This window comes from Lycorma delicatula, chromosome 12 (assembly GCF_047948215.1).
Source record: "Lycorma delicatula isolate Av1 chromosome 12, ASM4794821v1, whole genome shotgun sequence".
NCBI classification, from domain to species: domain Eukaryota; kingdom Metazoa; phylum Arthropoda; class Insecta; order Hemiptera; family Fulgoridae; genus Lycorma; species Lycorma delicatula.
In genome coordinates, this window is record NC_134466.1 from 20,898,193 (window position 1) to 20,918,396 (window position 20,204).

The window sequence follows — 20,204 nt, forward strand, 5'->3', positions numbered from 1 at the left end:
AAATGTATATTCTTCTATTATGATTTTTAAATTGGGTGTTGGCAATTACTAAATTATACTTCGTGCAAAACTCTATAAGTCGGTCCCCACTTTCATTCCGTTTGCCCAGCTCGTATTCATCCACTATATTTCCTTCCTTGCCTTTTCCAAAGCTTGCATTCCAATCTCCAACTATTATTAAATTTTCATCTCCTTTCACGTATTTAATTGCTTCATCAATCTCTTCGTATACACAATCTACCTCATCATCATCATGGGCACTTGTAGGCATATAAACGTTAACAATCATTGTAGGTTTAGGTATCATCCATAGCTGTTAAAATAGAAACAAAGTTTACTTACTATTTATAAGCAGTGGAATATTACTCTCCTGGACTAAAGTTTGTTAAATCCAAAACTATTCAGTTTGAAATAAATATTTTTCTGTCTTTATTTTTATATACATATAATTACAATTTTTTTCCTAATTTTCTTTTTTTTGCTCTTTTAAGAAAAGCATTTAATTGGGCTACAAGGATAAACAGCTCCCTCAAAAAAGTTAAATTATATTTTTCACAAAAGTACAAATGAAATAAACATTTTTAAATGTTGTAAATTTTGAAAATTTTATTATTTAAATTTCTGAAAACTTTTTTCTGATATTAGAAATCAAAAATTATATCTCCAAGTACAATGACAATATACAAATGGAAAAGACTTAGCTAAAGCACTGTTATGCAGGTGTTATTTAAAGGGGCTACTACAGAACAAATTCCTTGCCCAAAGTGGATGTTATAGGATATTATTTATTTCAATTCACTTTAACGTAGCATTTTAAAATCGTTATTGTAATATATTTAAAGATACTTTGTGCAAATAAAAGCAATTAAATTACTTGTCTGTTGTTACAACTGTTGCTTAATCTAAAAATGCCCAATTGTTTATTTTTTAATAAATTCGGTTGGAAATACAATTTATTTGTACTGATTCATCTTTGTAAACACAAATGTTATATTTACGTTTGTATGCATAGAAGTACACAGTGAATTTGATAAATCTTGCATTAGCACTATTTCTTTTTCAGCTTTTCAAATGAAAGAAACGTACAACATAAAAGAGCAAAGCGTTCATGATTCTTTATACTATTGCAGAATGATTATATGTAAAGTTATAGTATAATAATAAAAGACTTACATTATTTATTTTTTTAATAAAATCAATGAATCAATGAAAAAAGTATTGTAATGCTCCTTAGACAGATCAGATATACATGTGAGTTAATATGATGAAGAGTAGTCAATTGAATCTAGCCCATCTAGATGGGTCTAGTGGTTAACTTTTCACAAGTCAACTGATTTCGAAGTTGAGAGTTCTAACATTTAAATCCTAGGAAACTCAGTTACTTTAATATGAATTTGAATACTAGATTGTGAATACAAGTGTTCTTTGGTGGTTGGGGTTTAATTAACCACACTCTCAGGAATGATCAATCTGAGACTGTACAAACTACATGTCATTTACATTCATACCATCCTCTGAAGTAATACCTTACAGTGGTTCCACAGGCTAAACAGAAGAAGAGAAAGAGAGAGTTATTTGAATCTGTGATGTAAGTTGAAATCATCTACCTGTAAGGTATGAATCTAGTATGTAAAAAAAATAAATTGTAACATCATCCTGTACTAAATTCATTCTTTCTCAATTCACTTTATTTACTCAGATTCCGTTACTTTTATGTTTATGTTCATCTCTCTTTTAAAATTTTCTAATTTCTTTTTTTGCAAAAATGTTTCTACATTATATGTACCTACATGTATTTCCTTTCAATCTTTTTCTGACTTCCAGTTGTTGATTACCTAAACCAGGTTGATAAAACATAATATTTATAGTTATTAATTTTAATTTCTATCGCATTTAAAAGACAAAAAAAAAGTCAGGAAAAACATATCCCTATTTATAAGCTGTTAAAAATTGCTTTCTGCACTCTATAGTAGATGTGGTTTCTAGTAGTCTGGCTCTCACAAAGTGTTATTTTCTTGAAAACACTGCATAAACCACTCTACATCATTCTGTTTCACATGTATCAGTGAGTAAAAAAAATCATCAACAATTTAAAAACTGAATATAATCTTTAACTTTCAGGCATACAATACAAAAAGTACATCATAATATTAAATCCTAACATTGAATATTTATACTTTCTCTTCATCCACCAGTTGGCCTTCATTAAATAGTTAATTCCTTTTTCCACCACCACTTTCAGTTCTCTTCAGTATCCTCTTTAAAACCTCCCTTACTTTATACCCTAGCATTCGTTATGACTTATCAGCACCATCCTTGTCACTTAACTGCAGTTTTAATTTACTGATCAGGCAAACACTGTTTTATTCACTCCTAAACAATCACTGACAAAAAACATAATAAACGAACTGTTATCGCTACTTTCTTTTGGAGCTATAATTTAGTATCTCTTCTTGCATGTTCAACAACAAAGACCTTCTTGCCATGTATCTGGATAAAATTCATGGGTTATTTATTTATTATTTGAATAATTAAAATAATCATCTGAATTGCGTATGAGGTATACTAAGTCTGGTACTTTAGCAGCTCCTAAACCATGCGCATGTTTATCAAGAGCCGCTTAAAAACTTTTACAGGAATTGTGCACAATAGGTGTACGAGTATGTATCTTGTCCCAGCATGTTGACTAATACAACTGGTTTTGTTAATTTTTTTCCCATAAAAGTTTGGAAGAACTGTGGGAGTTGTCTTTTTCCCCAGAATTTATTAGTAATTCATACCGCATAGATAAATTGCTGCCAATTTTGTGAGTAAATTGCATAAATATTACTACAATACTGAATAGTCACAAATAAAATCAATAATTTTATTGTAATACCTCATTAATGGAGGAATGAAAAAGTATTAAACAGTACCTACCAAATTCTAATGAATACGCTATTAAATCTTCATCAATGTCTATTGAATGACACTGGATTAAAGAAAATTTGAAAATGTATTGATTGATTTTTTGCAAGAATAGGACACCGTGGTTCAACGTAATTACATATCGTGATTTAAAGATCACCACAATTATGGCCTGTGAATAGCATTGGAAACTGTTGAACACATGAAAGGTTACAAGGAAAAAATACTGAATTAGTATAACAAGTAATTATTATTTTAGGACTTAAGCAGTTCGCACAAGTCAACACGACATGCAGCACCTGAATTAAACATTCCTCGTTCAATTACTCATAATGTCTTTAGGAAGCTTTTAAAATTTGTTCTTGTCAAGTAGTGCCACCAATCACACAAGAAGATAGGATTAATTGTAAGAATTCTGCTTGATTTGTTTGATGATGACAATTATCTTAATGAAATAACTCAATCTTATGAGGCTACTTTTCATTTACTTTTAAAGGTAAATAAAACATCAGATTCTGGGGTTCAGAAAACTCCCATTTCAATGCTGAGCACATAAGGACAGTTTGAAAATTAATGTGTGACAATTGACACTGGTAAGATCACTTCATTTTTCCTTATGAACATTTACCTTGATATATTGGAAAATTTTGCCTTTCCTCATCTACAGCATTTACAACTTATATTCCAGCAATTTGGACCATGCTACTGACACATCGAGTATAACCGTTCATAAATTTCTGAAGAACAATGTTTCTGGTAGATTGATTGGTCGCGGCCAAGTGGTTAAACAGTCTGGTCTATATGAAATAGACCATAGCTTGGAATTTAATAATCTTAAAATTTAATAATGGTTTTTTCCAAAGTAAATAATTTTTATAAAATAAAATAATGAATTACAACAGCTGCAGGCTTTAGCTAAAATATTACAGCAGCTTTTTAACTTAATTCAACAAATAAATTTTTGGACTGAATAAATATACATCAGGGTAGACAAATGTAAAAGTTATGAGGAAAATAAAAAAGGTTTTGTGTTTTTTTTCTGAATAGCATTAACCATATTCATATATAGGTGACTATATAAATAAAATAGTTTAATAAATGGTAAACTCTTTACATAAAATATACAACTCTTTTTTACACAAAATATACACTGTAAATTATAACAAGCAAACAATTTTTTATAATGCTATTAACCATAAAGAGAAGGCTAATTGGATATTACAAAACTTACATATTCTTCAGCATTTTGATGTTTCAAACAGTATGTAAGACCAAGACATTCAGGTGTTGCTAATACTCCTTTATGATGATAACCATTAACGGTGAAGTTTAATATTTTGTATTGTAAAATATTTTTGTTTGAAGAGATCTGCAACTGAATAGTTTTATATATTAGAAATAAATAAATAAAGGATATTTACATAAACATAAATTAAGATATTAAATAAGGCACCTAAAAAAAATTAATGGTCATTGGAATTAATAAAATAAATAAATACATTCTTTAAACAATAGGTGCATTTGATGTAATAATTCATGACTGTATACAAAAAGTTGTGTTTATAAATCACACACAATATATATGAAATGTGTGTTTAATAATGGACCCTACAGTCCTAGTTTGAGTTAGTACAGCTATAAAGTATGATAAAGAGTCACGGGTAGATCCATAGTCAAAGATGTACTGATCAAATCCCAAAAAAACCAGGATACATCAACTCAAGCTGATCCTGATAGTGGTCTCGGTATGGATCTAACAGGCATCTGGCTGAACACTACATTGAGAAATGATCATAGAAAAGAAAATAGTGGGTAATAGATAAGGGACCAAATTCTCATGTTGACCGCAATACAAGCTCATCCAAAGATCTTTAATGCACTCTTCAATCCGTATCCATATATTTTAATTTCTTCAGGAAATTGAGGTATATTTATCAGGATAGAAACAGCCCATTAGTGATATATATTTTTGCATTTATTAAGTTAATTATGCATTATTTATTTAATGTTTTGACCACCTCAAATATATGCTTTGTTTTTAGATACTAAGGAATCAGCTGAGAACTGGTTTGGGCTTCCTGAAGAATTTTAGAACCTTCACTTGAATTTTAAAACGCTCAGAACTACATAAACTGAATATAAACTACTTAACCAAACCCTAAATGTAGCAGTATGTTTATTAAATCCAATTGCGAGATAAAGTTATTAAAAAAAAATAGACAGAGGATATATAATCAAACTAGAAATATTACTATTAAAGAGTAGGTAGTACTTTGATATTTAAGATTAAAACAGAATAAAATTTGTTAATAATAAATAAGGGATTAAAATATTACTCTAACACGACTATGAAATTAGATTTATGTAGTAACTTGTTATATTATTTTCTATCTCATTTAATACACGAATCTTTTCAGGGCATCCTCATTCTTACTTATTTATACTTAAAATGCACCAAAATGTTCATCACTGTTTACAAAACATGTAATACTATTACTTTATTTACAAAAATATAAACCTCTGGGAACAAGATTGCAAGTGCAGTTGCATAATAACATAGGCAGTAGCCTGGATTTTCTCCAGGGGGGAAAATATGATAATGTTTTTTGTTAAAAAATGGTTTTGTATGAACATTTTAAAACGCCAAAAGTAATAATTGCAATGCTATTCGAACCTATCTAAATCATAGTTCAGCACTAGCTGAACTATGAGTTCTGAATTAAACCTGACAAAATTTCTTCTCAAATTTATTTTTAGCTTCCAGAACACTCTTTTTATACACACTCATAATGCAAAGCCGATTTTCTATCATTGTTGACCGTAACCAAGTTTTTGTCCTGCGTAAGGTGCTGAAGGATCTTTCGATAGTAAACGTTGTGGAAGTGAGATAAATAGCGTCTGTTTTTTGGATGGGTAGAACAATTGTATTTCTTTAACTACTGCATCTAGTACTACCTCCTTCAGTTCGGCATTTGGGACATTTTTTCCTTTCCATTGGTTGTACTAAAATACAGCTTCACCAAGAAAATCATTAAAATTGTTGTTAACTAAAAAACTTGTAGTTTATTTAACAAATCCTCATATGTCATATAAAGCATTAAGTGAGGGTGCAATGTAAGCAATGAGAATGCGGGCAAGTTCTCAGAAAAACTCTGTTCCAGATACATTATTAATGAATCTATATGTGGAATAATTAGTGATCTTCGTCAATACCTGCCAGGAGTCTATGCTGGAGGATTCACACGATGTTTCTGCTGATTTATGACTCGTGGCATATTGAAATCTTTTGTAAGATGCTCAGCGATTGTTTCAGCCTCTGCTATCACACTTTCACTTTCAACAACCGCATTTCTCATGATGAAGTCATGGTGTTAATGATTTCCACACTAAAGTAAGTCCATACTTGACTGAAGAGCATGTACCACCGGTTGCAGTGATTCCGACTATTTTGCTATGAGACAAACACTAAAATGAATTTCTGATTTTGTAGCAGCATAACGCATTTGAAAACCGCTTTTTTCGTTGCATTGTTACCATCTGTTGACAATTTTTCAATCGCCATAACAGTTTGCACAAAGTATAATGCTCTCGTATTCTAAACTCGAATAATTTTCTGGTGGACACCCCCATCATTCCCTACCATATTTGAACACTCATAGTAAACTTTTCCAATGCACTTTTCTGGATAAAGGCCTACCTTTTCTACAAAGATGTTAATTGCACATGAAACAGATTTCGCATCATGTCAATCAACTCTACATAAACTAGAAATTCCTCACGAACCTTCATATTTTCATAGTCAAAAAATTTAACCTCAATGGAAAAATGCTATTTACCTAATATGCCGGTGCTCTTGTCTGCCAGGATACTGTAGCACATGCTTTATTTATGTCATTAGTGATGTCGTCCCCAATAACGTCGTCACATAGGCTGAATATTTCATTTTTAATCCATGGTGACAAGTGGGATTTTTTGTTTTCTTTATAATGTGGTCTTCAACGTCAAGTTTGAGTTTCTTCAAGTCTTCAGAAACACCAAAAATAGGTCATGTGTACCACAAAACATCACAACAGAAATTAATGATTCAAAAAATTTTCTTGTTGCGTTCTATTTCTTGTAGGTGGACAGAAATCAGATGTACGTCAACGGTTATATTTTCAACAAAATATTTTGCTGCTGTGGCCGCCAATATGTGCCACTGAGACGAAGTGTGAGATTTCACAAATTAGTGGTGTCTTTATAGCGAGCGAGTAATAGGGCTCAATATGAAAGAACCCAAAGACCATGCACGTTTGTTGGTGGAAACAATACACATTAAATGTACAACGCGACCTTTAATTTCTTGAAGTACGCTAGCCGCGGAGCATAATCCGCCAACCATCTGTATTTGAATTTTCTTTTTAATTGCACAGCATCCGTAGCAAAGTCATAACTTGTAGTTGGTGAGAAAAGGTTTTTTAAAACTTCCATTTTTAGAGATGAGGTCATACTCAACGAACGTCCAAGTCGGTGATCCGCATCGTTATCAAATATGTTTGATCCTATACACCAGAACCAGATGGTAGTGAAGATCCAGTTGATTTTTCACCAACATTCTGTTCGATTTCTCTTCTCGCCGCTATCGCTTTCGCTGTTACTTTATCAGGTTGTGTTCTCTTTTGTCTCCCTAAAAGAAAAAAAAATAACTACTACTACACTTCGCAAAAAAATTAAAGCAACTAAGAATTTAAGCTTCTGAACGGAATCTCTACTAGAAACTTCAAGTTAAATTTTTTTTTTTTTAACTGGTTCCATACAATAATTTTTCACAAAATTACAACGTTTTGAAAATCATTAAAATATGTTTTTCGTTCGTGAAAATATTCTTAACCTAGATATTTGTTTATTGGTTTCAAAATCTTCTAACATGTCTTTATTTTCATTTCTACAAAGGTGTACTAGTGGAATAAGTGGAAAAAATACAAGGAAACTGATGGATTGTTCAAATCTAACAGGCTCTGGCTGTGCACTGAATGAAATTACTGCGAACCAAACGGTTCTGATTGAGGTTAGAAAATTTTGTGTCAGATTGTGTTGTGTTTAACATAAGAACTTTTGTAGTGATTGAACTCGATCACAACAAAAATTGGACTATTATGAATTTTGAACTATTCATTACTAATTAGCTATCGAACTCTTAATGTTTTTTATTATTGAAGGACGGTATTTTTAATCAACCTTAAATATTTTGTACAAGTTTGTTTTATTATTTGCAACTAGCAGAAGTAGCTATTTGTAAAATCAAACATTTCTAAATTCAAAACCATCTACTTAAGCAGAACTGCTGAAAAAATAGCTAATTTCAAATTTCAATCGTTATTCAAAATTATTGGAGTGTGGTATATTTGTTATTATTTTCTTATTTAGTATTATATGATTTTTCTTAAAATTTCAATAATAAAGAAAACAACAAAATCACTAATATTAGAAACAAAAATTCAGTCTTCGCATTTCCTGAAAATTTTAGGTTGCTTTAATTAGATGGTTTTGCAACTCATCTATTCAAATGAAAATAATGAAGATACATACCGTTCGTGTCCAGTAAGTTTTTGATACCATTTTAGATTGGTATTGTTACGGGATTGTGGCCTCAACTAGCTCAAATGCGTCTACTCTCCCAACTGACTCACTCGCACTGATTGCAGTGTTTAAATAGTTCAACCTATAATTCAACCTAGTTCATAATTCAACCTCGAACATTCTATAATTTTCGAGTTTTTTTCCCGCTCAAGGCAGTCCAGAAATTTTTTTTTTGTTGATACTCTACTTTCCTGGGCCGGTCCGACTGGTTGATATTACGCCTCCCAGGGGAGTGTCTGCTACACTCTAACGAGCCTTCCCGCCTACCGGCATGGCAGGTCGGCTCGCCAGTCAGATCTTTTGAGTACTTATTTTATTTTTGTCCTGTTTTCTGACACCACGCCATACCATGATTTGTTTTCACGTGGTGTCGGGTCTTTTCTCTTTTATTTAATTTAATTTTACAATTATTCCCCTAACCTAAATAACTATGGAGTCCCCAGTGGATCCTTGAAGCCGGCACACCTCAGCATGCCGACCCACACCACTGGGGCTGTCCGCCCTTCCCTATCACTATCCCTAAAAACCTAGTGTCCTCTCATCCGCATCCTTTTGTGATATAACCCCCCTCGCGAAGTCCACCACATTCCTCCAATTATTCTCGTTGACCATCATATATCTAAATACTTCTATGGGGGTTTTCCCATCAATTCCTGAGGTGGCCCTGAGTGTACTCCATTTACCACACTCAAAAAAGGTGTGTTCGGCACTGTCTTCTATCCCACAATACATGCAGCCCGGTTCCGGCCTTCTTCCAATTCTAACCAGGTACTCGTTAAAATTTCCGTGACCGATAAAGAACTGAGTAAGATAGAAGTCGACCTCTCCGAATCTTCTATCCAACCATCTAAATAAATCTGGGATTAGATTCTTTGTTCGTTTGGCGGTCCCCAGCACTCTCCATCTATTTTGCCACCTCGTCCTTAATCTATTTTTTGTTTCTTGTACCTCTATCCCCAGCATCTTCTCTACCCTACTTAATGCCATTAAGTCTATAGGGGGGACCCCAGACAGAACACATAGCGCCTCATGAGACTGTCATGTAGGGTGCTGAGACCACCCCCAGCAACAGTCTCCTATGCATCCCAGTAAGTCTGCGAAGATTTCTCTTTATTTCCACCGAAGGCCACCAAACTGGCACCGCGTACAATATTGATGATACCACTGTAGATGCGATAACTCTACTCTTTGATGGCCTAGGAGCTCTCTTATTAGACATAATAACATTAAAGCTCTTTGTCATTATCTCTGCTTTATTGCATACATTCATGATATGTTGCGTAAAAGGACAGCTTTTATCTAGGGTAATGCCCAAATATTTAACTGAATGGGCTTCTGCTATTGCCTGTCCATTTAAAGTAATGAGCGGAGATTCTAACTGTCTTTTCCCTGTAAACATTAAGAATCTGCTTTTTCCATAGCTATCTCTAAACCACATTCTGCTACCTAACTTCTGATTATCCCTAATGTTATATTCGCTTTCTCCTGAACCTCATCGATAGTTTTACCCTCTACAGTAATCGCCAAATCATCGGCGTAAGCCAATACCTGCACTCCACATGGATACCACATTTGTAATATCCCATCAAAGGCCAGGACCCATAATAAAGGACCTAATATTGAGCCCTGTGGCACCCCGCCATATAAATCAAATCTTAATATCTCTTCCTGTGCTTCCACCTGACTCCTTCTGTCTGAGAGGTACTCCCTAATTTGTCTGTAGATATGGACTTATAATCTTCTGAGCCATAGCTTCAATAATTAATGACCATCTAATGGTCCCAAAAATCCAGACCTTGAACCGTCAGTTCCCCACTCGTTCATTTGAGAGCTCTCCCGTTATTATTTAGACTTTTTTTGTCGCGCATCATATATAACCAACTGAAATTAACCTATAATTTTTCGCTTGACCAAATGTGGCAGGGGGGTGCAAGGGTTTCACCTATACATAATAAACTTAAAAAAATAACTGTATGCATATTTTACATTGGTAATGTGTATGCATATTTTGCTCAGCTTTAAATTTGCAACTAAGAGAACTGAGTTTTCTTTGCGATCTAAACTTTAGTATTTTGAAAGTTTATGTTTTGATTAATTTTATCACTAATTAACGTCTTTTTTTTAACTATAATTATTGGGGTAGTGTTAAATCCGATTTTCTGATTATATATAGTGGGTTTTATTTATCATGCACATCATGATACTATACACTATAAGTCCACTATGGACTATAATATACATATACATATCGTTTGATTCATGGAATGTAGTTTTGCACAACTGGTAATGGCTTACAGCAAGTGTTGGAAATGTCCACCAGTTTCCTGAAGGCAGGTCCAAACCCTTCATACCATATCTTTTGACCGTCATAGGAGATCAGGGATAATGGAATATATCTCAAAAATGTAGTGTGAAGGATTTGCCTTCAGGGAAATTGTGGACATTTCCAACACTTGCTTTAACACATTACCATTTGTGCATAACTACATTTCATGACTCAAGTGAAATGTGAGTATCTCTGAACAACGTGGAGTTATAGTGTATAGTATCATGTTGTGTATCTTTAATATAGTGATCTCACTATATTAAAGAAATCTGTTCATTAACTACATGTAAAACCTAAACTTGGTTTTCTGTTACTAAAATGATACAAGAGAATTTATTAACTTCAGATTGAAAACAAATTTGTTCTGTTGTGAAAAAATTATAAAATTTTACTAGAATAAGCTTCTTGTTTTGATATATTTATAAACAGATGTAATTTAAAACACGTCCTTACTCCTTTGTGACGATTTCTATCTCCACACTACTTCCTCCATTATTAGCCCTGATGGACTTCACCAAAGTTCGTCTTATTGATCCTCTGACTGATATTACAATCATCAGTTTGACATATATCAGATGCCACCGAAGCAAATACCTCGATAGACATTTCCATCAGTGTTTTAATTCAATTAAAGGTACCGTGTACTTGCGTATATTTTATAAAGTAATTAATCGAACAGTAATACATAAATTTAAAAAGTATTTCATCACAGTAAGTCACTGCAAAGAACCGAGTAAAAAGATGTTTTGTATTTACTGATTATATAAAACAAAAGAATAATGACTTATGTCGACAAAATTTGATTTCATAATATTATTTCTACGATGCAGTACCGGACAACACTGCATTCTATACCGTGTTATTGAAATAAGATAAAGTATTAAACCATAGTACAAACTTTACTAAAACCCGGCTTTTATCAACAATCTAGTATAAAATCGGTGGATATATTTGAGGCACAGGTTGCAGTGATATTAATCGATGTCTACAAAATAACCTATATATCATTTTCATCCTAACTTAAGAAACGTATTGTTTTAGTTTTTTTTCACAGGAAATATAATTCGAGTTTTTTTCTTTAAAATTATTTACGTAGTTTAGTCTAACAAAATAAGATTGATCAGAATACTGACATTTCCGTGTCAAGTCAAGTAAATTACCGAATTTCATTCCAAAACTGTCTTCCTTACTAAACAACCAGTCATAGTTTAAAAAATATATTTCATATGTTGTTCCCGAGTGAACCACTGTCATAATAAAATCATGGTAAAAGTGTTATTTTCTATTCAAACAGTTATTTAGTTAACATCACATTAATATAGTTGTATAAAATTTTTCATTATACTGAAATGGTGTGGAGTTTGGTTTTAATACAATTATATCACTGTCAGACACGTTTTTAACCTGTTTGATTGCTGAAATAGCAATATATTTGTGGTAACGATTGTTAAAATGAAGGGTATTCTGCTCGCTCCAGTTAAGAGCAGGCTTGGCTTTGGCAGATAATATATCTACATTTTTTAATACTTTTCATTTCCTGTAAGCATGAACTGTTTAGCTATAATAGCAGAGGATTCATAGCAATAATACAACTAATAATAACAGCATTTGGTGTTACATTATACTATGCAAGTGAAAGTTTGATTATCTGGTTAAATGTTACTTATCGGAGTTTAGGCAGATCACGACATTTCAAAAACAAAAAAGTATCTATAATTTTAGCATTCAAAACTCTCAGAAAGATTTACGTACATTTGTATAAATGTTTTTTTTTATTTTATTTTTTACACTTTTCTTTTTGTTGATATCTTTAAACCGGAGGGAGGGATTTGGATGCAATTTGTGAGAATGGTTTTGTATATGGAGCATTGATGCCTATTCATTTTGGCACAGCAACTCAGGGTCGTGGAGAGAAACGATCATTTTAATTTCCGTTTCTTAAATTTTACTAAAAGAGTAGAATGATTTTTATACACAAATCTTCTTTACATGCATCCTCACATATTTCAATGTTCTACTTTAATTTCCTCCTACGTAGCAGTTTGTCGAAGGCCAAGATCTCGGTAGTGAGAAAGTTATATGATTTTCCCGTCTTATGTATATATATATATTTCAATCACGAGCATATAAATATATATTTATATTTATATACATATTCGTGTTGCGAGTGCGTGATTGAAACAAATAGATCATATTTTATATTTTTATTTTCCTAAATACTTACATTTATAACTTTTCCGTTTTTAATTGCTACATATGTATATTTGAATAAGTGTATACTTACAGGGCTAACAAATTTACAAATGTATGAAAACCGTAATTCAAACCGTACATAGGTAGAAAACAATTTTTGCATCACTTTATCTTCATCTGTACTTGTGAGTGGAGTTAAATTTACAAAAAAATCGTTCATTATATCTTTGCTATTTAAACGTAAAGTACATCTGAAAACAAACGTGAGAATTAACAAAACTTAGGAAATTTTATAATTTTTATTTACCATTAAACACACAAGTTTAGGCTCATTATGAATTATGCATTAAAATGATAAATATATTTTTGTATGTTTTCTAAATTATTAAAATACTTTAATAATTTTACCACCTTACCAGCAAATTAATTGTCTCTTTTGATCTTTCAGTGCTTAGACCATCGTCAGGAGAATAAAATAAAGTCAAAAATTTTAAATGATTAAGCAGTCATGACGGTTAACTAGTATAGTAGTTGAACTAGCAAACAGTCATGACTGCTTAATCATTTTAATTTTTTGACTTTATTTTATAATATTTTTATTTTATTTTCCTGACAATGGTCTTAGGACTGGAAAATCTAGAAAGACACATTTAATTTGCTGGCAAGGTGGATTTTCACTTTTATAATAATTTATTTATTATACCAGCGGTAACCATCTTTCAGAAATGTTTTTTTTTAAATATGTTATTTAAAATATTTAACGGTCTAAAAATTTCATTCAAATAAAAATGAACATAACACATACAATTAAATTAAATGACAAATTAAAAAAAAAAAAAAAAAAATTAAACGAGTGCCCAGGAAAAGTAATCTATCGTTACTTTCAACTGCGTGTTAAACTAGAAAAGGGTGCTGAGTACAAAACACCTAAATACTGGAAATTAATGTAATAATTAGTAGCATAATATGTCAGCGCTTCAATCGTCATTTTGACCTTTGACTCCTTGAGTCCAAGTTGAAGCAGAACCTTAACGTATGTTTTCCTAGATTATCCTTTGTTTGCAGTTTAATTTACACGCTGAAAGTGTGGATTTACTGCAAAATATATAACAAAACACGGGTTTGAGATGCATCCAAAAATTCCAGAAGAGAACCAACTACGAAATGACGATTGAATCTGGAAGTCTTTTTTCACGGGTTTATTCGAATACATTAAAGAAAGGTTGCCTGCAATGAAGGATGTGTGTTCACGTTAAATATACATGTTGAAACAGTTGATTTAGTGAAAAATTCGTAGTAAAACATGTGCTTGTAATGCTCCATGAGGTTTTACCTATTGTATTTTTTTATATAGATTGCTGATGACGTCATGGGAATCCCGTTTCTTATAACATGACGTCAGCTGTCAATCATTCTTTATATCGTTGACCTTTGACCCTACCATCTGACTCTAATATAGTATTATTTTAGCAAACGATAGTGAAAAGCTTATATCTATAACACTCAAGAATAAAATATCGTATCGATTTATAGACTCATATAAATTTCTATCTTTTAGCCTTAATGAACTAGTGCAAAGTTTATTTCATAGTTGTCGTAAATTGTCAGACGGTCACGTAGCATATATATGCTTTAAAACAACTTATCCACAGTTTCAAACTGATATAAAAAAAATTATAACGATAATAAAATAAAAAAATAGATGTATTAAAGTTGTTAATTTAACGTAAAGATATTTTTATCCATATACATATATTAAATCGGCAACTCTTTTTGATGAAACACAACTGCCGCCCATCGAAGCGTTTTATGATAATTGGAAGAAACAAAACACCTCCGAATCGGATTATATGTACGCCCAAAACGTTTGGAATCGATGTAAAATTAAGACGCTCGGTGAATACAATGATTTCTATATGAAATTGGGTGTCACGTTGTTGGCTGATGTGTTTGAGAGTTTTCGTAATAAAATGATTGAAATAAACAATTCAGATCCGTGTAATTATGTATCTGCTCCACATTTACCGTGGCTTGCAGCCTTCGAGGCTACGAAGGTGCAATCAGAACTCGTTACAGATCCCGATAAGTATTTGAACCGATAAAATTAATTAAATATTATGTTGTTAGATCCCTTTATGGGAAATGTATGATTGAACCGTTGACTGTAGACGGATTCAGATGGTGTGATGAAAACGAAATTGAATATTTGTTCATAAAACGTCTAAACGATGGGAAAATTGATGCGGAAATGAGTTTTATTTAAAAGTCGATTAAGCATATCATAAACACTTACACGAATCGCGTAAAGATTATCTACTCGAGCTAGAGAAAAAATCCATTCCCAAAAGTATGATTTCTCCGTTTGTATCTGATGAAAAACGAGTAGCATGAGCATTTTAATCAATTTTGGGGGATAACAAACGTTTCAATGAAAGAAATCGAAATGTTTACGCATCGAGTAAATATGATATAGGTCGTTTAAAACATGAAATGAAGGGTCAACCAAAGTATGTTTTTGTTGTGTTAAGAGCTAAAATATATTCATTACTTTCGGGTGTGACCGATTATTATTTACAACAAAAAAAGACAGCCTAGGAGATAAAAAAGGGTTCTCATATATTTGATAAAGATTATAATTTGAAAATTTTAAATCATGAAATGTATAAAGATTGTTTATTCAATAGAAAAATTTCATATTCCACATCGAAATTAATACGTACTTTAAATCATCAAATTTACACGATTGATCAATGTAAAAAAGCGTTCTCTCTCCGTACAATGATAAAAGATTCATATTAGAAAACCTTATAGATATACTTGCATACGATCATAAAGATATCGATAAATATATGGTGAAAAGAAGAAAAAAAATAGCCTTCATCTATTCTATTAGCTTAGTTTAGTTTCACGGTTGAAAATAAAGAATCAGAAGAGTTAATTGAATTTTATAAAAGAAAGCCGATGCCGGAATCACAACTGCGGCTTTTGACGGGATAAAAGCCGATGCCGACTGTGGAAACATTTGGTAGCTGGAATTTCGACAATCAAAATAGTTTATATAAAAACTAGATTAAAATGATACAAACCCGAAATACTACATTTACATCGTATTTTATTTTTATCAGTTACAACAATTACGCGATGGAGTTCTAAATCTACATTTAATTCAAAATGACAAATACATTACATCTCTCTAAATTGCATACGACTTAATTTGTAACATCAATACCGCGTTTAAACTCTACATCAAGATAACTATATCCATTAGACTGTTTTTTCAAACTCTTATAAATTATATGTAGATAAGTTGATTGATCGATTTCATTCAAATCTTTGAGATTAATATTTTTCTGGAAACTTCAATTGATGCAATAATTGAATCACTATTTTGGCTCTTTGTAAACTCCACTTTTTCAATTCTATATTGCCTATTGTAGACCATTTCACTAATACTACTTGTATAATTTAAACTATTCGATTTATCGAAGATATTAAACATTTTTATGATTCTAAAAATAAAAGTAAAAATATTTAAAATCAACATTTTATTATTGATAATAATTATGGTTTTATTATAGACTTACAAATGAGTTTAATAGATGTGTGTTATGAACAGATTAAAGATAACTATTCGTATGATATCTTTGGTGATTTTAAGATACGGGTTATTTAAGGAGATACGGATTTTTTCAAAGCAACAAAATTATGTCATGATGGTGGGAAACAATTTAAACAATGGAATGAAAATAAACAATCTAAATTGTTATTACAATATATCTTATCGGCCGGAATTCCGGCCGATGAAATAATGTCGTAAGTTACGGGTGGTAATTTCCAAATTATAACAGGAACGTATGTTTGTGTTTATTTAATACTAGCAATAGCATCTTGGATATCCTAAGTTTTTATGTTCGATGTAATAAAATTATAAAAGATTTTTTCATCAAAGATTTTAAGTCGTATCAAAACGATATTATTCTGCAGAATTCGAAGTTGCGATATAGAAAATAAGCAAGAAGAATTGCTAATCGAAAATAAAAAAAGTAGATGAAAATTTAAAACGTAAGTTGCAAATTGACGAATTAAAAGGTAATGTAAAAAAAATTAAAATCATGACAACACCATATTTATCTACACTTTTTCCACTCGATGAATGTGATAATTGCATTATAATTTTGAATTAAATAAAGATAATGATCAGTATAAATATTACGTTATTAGCGTTCAATATAAAAATTTAGATCATGCATTGAATAAACTAAAAAAGATAACCCAATTTTATAAGAAATTAAAAGATCCAAATTGTGTATGATTTTTTAATATTGCTTTTAAAGATCTTAAATATAAAAGAAGACGTAGTCATTTTAATACCGACATGGAATTTGATGATTTTATAAATATGAAAAAACTTTTAATAAGTTACAAATCGCGGCAACAGCAAGGGAAGAACGGGAAGACGAGTCGGATTAATCTAATAAACATTATTATTTATTTTAATACGTTATTATTTATGTTATTTTTTCTTCTTTTTAGTACGGGAATAGCTATCAAAGCCGATTTAGCGAAAAAATTACACAAGCTGGCTAGCCGTAATTATCCTACTAGAAAGACCGAATTCAAGGTCTACCGACCTTGTACAAGCAGAAATAGTCAAAATGATACCGTATTTCGAACCAATAAGGATTATAAATATTTTTTGACTGCTATCGATTGTTTTATTAAATTCGCGTACTCTATCCCGTTAAAGAATAAGACGGGTAAAGAGGTCGCGTCCGTTTTGCAACCAATATTTGAAAAGCATAACAAGAAACATTTTCAAATTGATCAGGAAAGGAATTTTATAATCCACAAGTGAAAGTTCTATTGAAACAATTCAACATAAATCATTATTCTACATATTCAGATAAAAAAGCTGCGGTAACTGAACGCTTCGATAGAACCTTAAAACGCAAACGTGGACTAAATTTACAGAAAAGGAAAGCTGCAACTGGATTGATATGCTACAAGCTCTACTTGAAGAGTATACGATAGAAAAAAGAGTGTTGTAAAAATTAAATTTAATGTTGGCGATTACGTTCGCATAAGCAAACATAAAAAAGTATTCGAAAAAGGTTATTTACCGAATTGGGCGAATGAAATATTCAAAATACATACGGTGCACGCTGAATCTCGATCGGTTACATATGAACTAATTGATAATAGAAATGAACTCAGAAAAGGATGTTTTCATCAACACGAACTGCAAAAATCTGAACACAAAGATGTATATCATTGAGAAAATGCTCAAACGAAAAGGCAACAAGGCGTATGTAAAATGGCTCGGATTCCATAAATTTTATAATTCATAGATAGATTTGAGTGATGTTATTTAACCCAATTTTTTATTGCCAAAATTATCGTGAAAACAAATTAAAACAAATACATTATTGATAATACATCTTTACTGTATATATATCTAGATGATAATAATATGGAGCTTTTTGATAGTATAGTATAGAATCTGAATTTAACCTTCAAAAAAATAAGAATATTAAATATTCATTTTACTCATCTAACAAACCAATAAAACGGGAAATTAAAGATCGTATTGAAAATTTTGCAAATGATATTGAAAAATATTTTCATTGGGATATATTGCATTTAAAAATAATTATTCATGGATGGTTTTTGGGATTTTGTTGTAATAAATGAATTTTATGTTTAACCTGATGAGCGTTATGCTGATTTGCCAAAACATCCTTATCATTTCCTTCCAATTAGTAAAGTTGATGTAGTCATATCAACGTCGGGAAAAGATCAGTAGTTTATTGATTTAGATTTTTAATCATTTATAAAAGAGATAACAATACATCCACGAGCACTCATAAATTTTATATTAGTTATTCCTTTAAGGTAAGGAATAAACCAATAAAATCTCAAATTACTCAATTTATTGATGATTTTAATGTTTTTTGCTCATTCAATAATGAGCAAAAATGCGTATTAAATCGCATATTGATGCGATGAATTACGCATAATAATAACTCTTAATAGTAATGTTACTCTTGATTACATAGCATTAGAAGAATACTATCATAATAAAAATGATTTTGTTGAGGTATTTGAAAATAATTTATGAAATTGTCCTTATTATTTACTTTCAATTAAATAAAATACCGCGTTCAGATGATTCCGTAACATATAACCAACTCCACAATCGTTATTCATTGGCGAATAAAATTGAAAAGGAGATTAAAATCCCTATAAATCAACCAGATATGTTTACGGTTTCGGGTGAAAGTTATCTGATTTTTTTTTTGGAAAACTTGTCGGAGCAAACGGACAAAAATTTACTGCTTCAGAATTAGTTAATTTTGCCGTCATCTTTTTATTCCAGGATAAATGATATCTTATCAACGCGCAAGAAGTAGCCTCAGTAAGATATGTAGGCATAACGACCGGTATCAAAAACGCTCTTTCAATGACAAACTTTCTACTACCATCGGTCGAAGTAGACGGATGGATCAGTGGAAAAAATAAAGTCGATTTTGATGAAAATGGTACTTTTAATTTACGCATATCATTATTAATGTTGTTGGGTTTCGCCGATGATTATAAAAAAATAATCATAAACAATAGACAGGAATTAGTGTCGAGACGTTTCGATAGCGATATAAATGCGATACGCGCTACGGTTTCCGATCGTAAATCTAAGATAGAATTAAGAGAAATCGTGTGGGCTGTTCCATATTTAAAAGTGGCGCCTGAATATGAATTGAAATTAGCTAAGATGATAAATGAAAAGAATGATGTGAGTATGGCGTTCAGAGCGTGTGATCTTCATGAAAATACAGCCGTTCCTCAAACGAATTCTTTTATATGGAGCGTGACGACGTTGTCGCAGATAGATAAACCGTGCTATGCTATTGTAGGTTTTAAAACCGATAGGAAAGATAACGCTATGAAGGATGCGTCAGAATTTAATTCTTGTAACGTGAAAGATATTATTGTTATGATAAATTCAAATAGATATCCGTGCTGTGATTTGCAAGGGAATCAAGCGTTAATGAATAGATGTTTATTAATTTTCAAAAATCATACTATAAATAAACAGGCCCCATGTACATTTTCCTGGTTCTTTGTCGTAATTTTGGACGCGTCTCAAACCCATGTTTTGCTA

General features: G+C 31.4%; 1 protein-coding gene across 4 annotated transcripts in view; it reads right to left on the reverse strand.

Moving 5' to 3' along the window:
* Positions 1-20,204, reverse strand: part of LOC142333180 (uncharacterized) — a 107,837-nt gene that overhangs the window by 3,720 nt on the left and 83,913 nt on the right. For 3 of the 4 annotated variants that reach the window (XM_075380130.1, XM_075380131.1, XM_075380129.1), the window contains 2 exons: positions 13,137-13,296; positions 4,139-4,282 (listed from right to left, as the gene is read on the reverse strand). In XM_075380130.1, coding sequence (XP_075236245.1) covers positions 4,139-4,282; positions 13,137-13,296 — 304 coding nt within the window. The remainder of the gene's footprint in view (positions 1-4,138; positions 4,283-13,136; positions 13,297-20,204) is intronic. The other variant, XM_075380132.1, reaches the window with a different exon arrangement.